Source organism: Setaria italica, chromosome IX (genome assembly GCF_000263155.2).
Source record: "Setaria italica strain Yugu1 chromosome IX, Setaria_italica_v2.0, whole genome shotgun sequence".
In the NCBI taxonomy this organism is placed as follows: Eukaryota; Viridiplantae; Streptophyta; class Magnoliopsida; order Poales; family Poaceae; genus Setaria; species Setaria italica.
The window spans coordinates 9,049,209-9,054,545 of NC_028458.1; the positions used below are offsets into that span (position 1 = coordinate 9,049,209).

Sequence of the window (5,337 nt, forward strand, 5' to 3'; positions counted from 1 at the left end):
TGGCGATGGGAGGGAGAGGTGAGACGCACGATGAAGGGAGATCCCCGTTCATCTGCAGGTGACACGACCCTCGCAGTCGCCGGACGGGAAGCAGGAGCCTCGAGGGAGAGGCACGGAGGATCTCAGGTAGAAATGAGGACTATTTTGATAATTATTAGGTGGTTATTTGAAAATATTTGGATCACTGTTATTAATCGTGATCCATTTTAGACTTTTTAGGAGGTAAAATAGTGTAATCGCAGATAATCATTTGTGATTCAAATTAGGAGCTTTAAGTGGGTTTATATAAAGTTTGACCGTCAACTCCGGGTAGCAAGCTGCGAACTCGCCTGCCGAGATCGACACCGTGCGCGGGGATGGGGGATTAGCCTAAACCCTCCCCCTTGAAGTCGTCCGGTGTCGCTGGCCTCCATCGAATCAATTTCCACTTAGCTATCATCGATTTCACTGGCCGTTTAGATTCCACTTATGTAATGGGTTTTGTAAATAGTCTACGTTTAATACTCCTAATTAGTATCTAAACATTCAATGCGACGGGTGCTAAAAATAAGTCAGTGGAAGAAAACGGGGCCTTAATCTTGCTCGCACAAACCCCAAGACACTCAGGCAAGGGAACCAAGCGGGAGCGCTTGCTCGGTAGCCTCGCTCAGCAAGGCGATACAAGACCGAGTAAGGGCAGTCCCAATGGGAGAAACCAACCTAGTTTCCATAGTCTAGGATATTGTATCAAGAAATCATCCTTCACAATGCAACTTTTTTATCTAGAGTCTAAACAAAAATCCAACCAATCATTCTCCCTTCTAGTATCAGATCCTCTGTGCATCATGTAAAGGAGCTCGAGTGATGGGTAGCAGTGGTGCAAGCGCAAAGGATCTGGCAATAAGTAAGAAGAAACTACTTGGGTCTCCCCAATGCAGATTCGCTAGTTTCTTAGCTTATTGGTGCGTGTGAGGACTTGGTTTCCTCTCTAAGAAATGGTTTCTCTCCCTCCATAATAAATCTACTGCCATATCAGCAAATTGCTTAGTTGGCATGACAATTAAGAGGGATAGAAACTACCATCAATGTCCCATTGGGACTGCCCGAAAGCAAACGCTCCCCCGAAAGCAAACGCTCCCTCAGAAACTGAACGTAGGCAGCTCTCCGACAATCAAACTTAGGGGCTACTAGGGCATACCAACTTGGTCCAAGCAACACTGGCAGCTACAACAAAGTGAAACAGCTCTTTGGGACGAGAGCTGAGCAGCCGAATAGTTAGCAGGTAGCGCACGCAACACGCTTGCAAACATTGGCAGCTGCGAACGAGCGCGCCGGTCCGTGGATACGCTGCGGCCTGTGCTGCCGCGGCTTGCGCGAGAGCGAGAGATGAGATGCGAATGCGACGGGTTTCTCGGAGGCAGCGAGTGGCAGCCAGGGCTGCTTGGGTGCTTTGCCGCCCGTGCCCGTCATTTCCACCGTCCGTTCTCCTCCTCATCTTTCCACTGATCTCGGCACGGGGGCTCGATCAGGCGCACGCAATCCTTGAGCTCGGCCGCTAGCAGGCTGCATCGTCGACCAGCAGCCGGCAGGCATGCTTGCGGAGTCCGTCCATCTAATATCAGCAACCGGTTATAACAACTTCAGATTTCCGTGTGTGTCTTGGTCCGGCAGGCCGGGCGGATTTCAGTTTGGTTCTGCACACGTCAGTTTCTGTTCCTATGTAGTACGTAATTGGTATAGTGCTACGTACGTACGATACGAATCCATCTGTATTTAAGCCAGGAATGTGTCCGAGGAGATGGGGTTAATTCCTATGGTGAACGCTACAAAAGCTCATGCAAAAATTGTGCGCCAATGTACTCTCCGAAGAAACCATGTCCAACACGACTTTATATGTTTGGCAAATGGCGACTAACGGTGAAGTGGCGCATGGCAGGGCCAGCCGGTCAGGCGGCCTTGCGCCTTAACGTACGCGTGCGCCTGGAAAAATGTCAACCTGTCATGACCTGAACGCTAGGTTACAACGCACGAGTCAAATCCGCACCGGCCGTGACTTCTCTCTGCGTGTGCTTGCAGAAATTTGGCAGGCGCGTATAGTAGTGTTCGAGCCCCAGCGCCTACATTGAGATACATGATGCCGGCCGTTTTGTAAGTGATCATAACTAGGAATTTTCGTAACGGGGAAAGAAAGGAAACAGTTGAGATAAAAGACGCGATCGACATCGATGTAGGAACTGCACAATGCCTGTTTAACCACCCGCTGTTCTCCTGAGATGGCGCGATCGATCGGGCATGAAATCAGGATGAACAATCGGAGCAAAGGGAATTACATGTGGTGTTTGATCATTGACCTCTTTCGGTTGTTGGAAACTTGGAATCAACAACATACTTCGTTTAATCAAACTCAGGGCGGTAACATGTGATGAATGTTGATGGAAGAAATCTCAGAGGTAGTAGGTTTTAGCTGAAAGTGACCGTGTCCGGGGAGGTCTTGATCGCAAGAAGCGGATTTTAGGCCGCCTATGCCTGGAAATAGTGTCAAGCAAACCAATCTCACTCGAAGACGGCTAACGTCGCAAACAATTCTCGTCACGCACGTTGCCTCTGATGGTCTTTACGGCTGGATTTCTGCTTAATTTGCTCGTGACGGCGACTCTTAGGTTGACGAAATTTCTGCGTATCGCCGAGAATGGAGGATCTCGCCAATCTGGTTACCGGAAGTGGACATCCAAATACGGTTTTGTCAACATAAGTATCCGTTGCCACCACCGCACGGATGATGTTTGATGTGTTGTTCCTAACATGAGGAGAACGGCAGCTGATTGTCTTTTGATCCAGATCGCTCTCCGGGCATCGCTTATTGTTGGACACGTGCGCTTTCAGTTGTTTTTGAGCAAATTTTAGACAGCCGTGGGTTTTATAGCACTAGCATCATAAAACCTTAGAGAAGTAATGGTACTTGTTAGTTAACCTTATGGTTCCATGGCCATTAGTATTCTGAAATCCCAACACTAACAAAATCACATCATCTTACTCGTGAGTCCCCTCTTTTAAGCATGTTGCGTAGCTTTTCAATGGTACATGAGGAGGTAATTGGGAATAATTGTTCTATTGCAAGGTTATCCTATTTGTCGGTCAGCTTTGGCATCATAGCTGGTATAATCATTGTTGTTTCAAGCTTCATCATGTAAAACACACTATAGAGGCAGCGCGAGCTCATATGAATATTTAGGTGGAGTCCGTGGTATTCATACACTATATAAAGCCATGGATCGTCATAGAACACCTCCAATCCAAATTTTAAGGATGCCATACGCCATCCAAGGCACTAGGAGGTTCTATCTTTGGAGTACGCCAAGCAATTCCAAATAACTTTTTTTTCGTGAACTTGCCTGGGTGAGCATTTCATTAAAGAAGCAAGAGTTTATTACAACACACATGACCATACGCCAAGGTACATCTACGAACCCGGATATTTGTATTTAGAAGTCCAATAAAGACAAACTTCGTATACAATTTCAATAAGAGTGCTAAGTGCTAGTTCAACTTTTCTACCCTAGTGTTTATGGCTTCTAAAAAAAACAAATTGTTGAGACGATTACTCAAAAAAAAAACAAATTGTTGAGACGCAGGATTGGAAAATTCAATCCTCATCGAGTTCAGGGATCCTAGCAAGCGTCACGACGCACTCCTCCACGGCCCCACACGAAGTCTTGCAAGAGAGCCCGAGCCCACGCAACCCGAGTCCAAGCCCAAGCCCCGCCCACCCAAGCAGCTTCTGTGCCCCCTTGCTGTTGCCGCCGCCGTTGTCCGTGCAGGCCAGGTAGGCTGCAAGGAACGGGTCGTCCCGCGGCCTGACGCCGCCACGGCTCCTCCTTCCGCCGCCGCTCTTCCCTGGCTGGGAGACGGCCGGCGCACCCGGCCCTCCTGGCGGTGGCGGCACGCGCAGCCGGTGCGGGCGCGCCGGTACAACAGCCGCGGGCGCAGGCTCCTTCTTGGCGGTCGCCAGCGTCCTCTTGCTGACGGCCTCCGTGCGGGGCGCCCCGGCTGTGGGCTTCTTGGTCTCAGCTGGGCTCTGTTTCGACACCCCCGGCTCCTGCTCCCACGAGAAGGCCACCGTGCCGCCGCCGGACCTCGACGCCGCCACAGCTCCCGGCTTCATGTTCATGCCGCCGTCGTCGTCGGAGTCGGAATGAAACTTCCCTCGAGCTCGATCAATCTCGACAGCAAGAGAACCGAGTGAACAACACTAGCCGACGAGACGAGCCTCTCTGCTACCTATCGCCTCGAGCTCCTCGCAGGACGCAGAGGACACGCAGAAGGCCAAGCCAACTAGCCAAGAGCAGGGGCTGGAGCAGAGAGGCAAGGTAAGCCACCGGTGCACCTCGCGCCGGCCGGCCGGTCGGTTATCGGAACGCTGGCGCCGTGATCTGCGGGAGCTTTGAGAGATGCGGCGGGTTTCTTGGAGCTTTTATAGCCGCGTGCAGCGGCGGCAGGAGGCGGGCAGGGAGGGCAGGCAGAGGCAGGGCCCTTGATCCGCTGACGCCGACGTGGTTCAGAAGTGGTGGCTTGACCGCCTCCGATGCCCGTCGTTTTCTGTTCCCTGCAAGCGTCGCCGTCGCGTCGGTTCCCTGCTCGCTTTTGCTGATCTGATCTGGGCATGGTGGTGGTGGCTTTTGAGCTCAGTGGCTAACAGACTGCACCGATTCGGCGGCCGGCAGCGGCAGCCGGCAGGCATGCTTGCAGCATCCGTCCTTCTAACGGCCTCCGGTGGCAGCACGGATTTCTTGGATCTATTCTCTTTGGGGGCGTTTCAGTTCGGCACCTGGACGCGTACGTTGGTATCTGTTTCTGCATTTCGGCAGTTCGTTCGGTACACAGTACAGTAGTTCGTTCACACTGGGTATCTATCTATCCGTATCTTCTTGCTACGTTCATAGTACGATGCTAGTAGATACTATATGATGCAGTGAGAACGTGAGATTCCTTCGTTGCAGGGGGGACGGATGCTGCGGTGCTTCTTTGTACTGTTCGGTGTTCGGAGTACCAACGTTTGCGTGTCACGGGGCACACCGCCTGAGAATGGAAGTCTGACGCTCATGACCTGAACGCTAGGCTACAACGCTAGAGTCAAAACGCTAGGGCCGCGACTTCCATGCGTACATGTAGAAATTCGGCAGGCAATGATAAGATTATGGAGACGAATGTCGCGAGCCGAGCTGCCCCAGACCCCAGTGCAATCTGATCGCGGTTTCGCGCACATGTGACGGACGTTAGATCCCAGGCTCCGCTGGCCTAGATATATATACCTGCTTGCTGACTAGCGTCTCAAACAGCTATGTTTGTGGTATGGTCACC

At 51.5% G+C, this 5,337-nt stretch overlaps 1 protein-coding gene across 1 annotated transcript; it reads right to left on the minus strand.

Annotated features, from left to right (window-relative positions):
* Positions 1-3,377: 3,377 nt before the first annotated feature.
* LOC101763498 (translation initiation factor IF-2) lies at positions 3,378-4,398 on the minus strand. Its single transcript, XM_004982131.2, has one exon. It carries the CDS (start codon positions 4,145-4,147, stop codon positions 3,623-3,625), a length of 525 nt encoding a protein of 174 aa, XP_004982188.1. The 5' UTR covers positions 4,148-4,398; the 3' UTR covers positions 3,378-3,622.
* Positions 4,399-5,337: the final 939 nt, after the last annotated feature.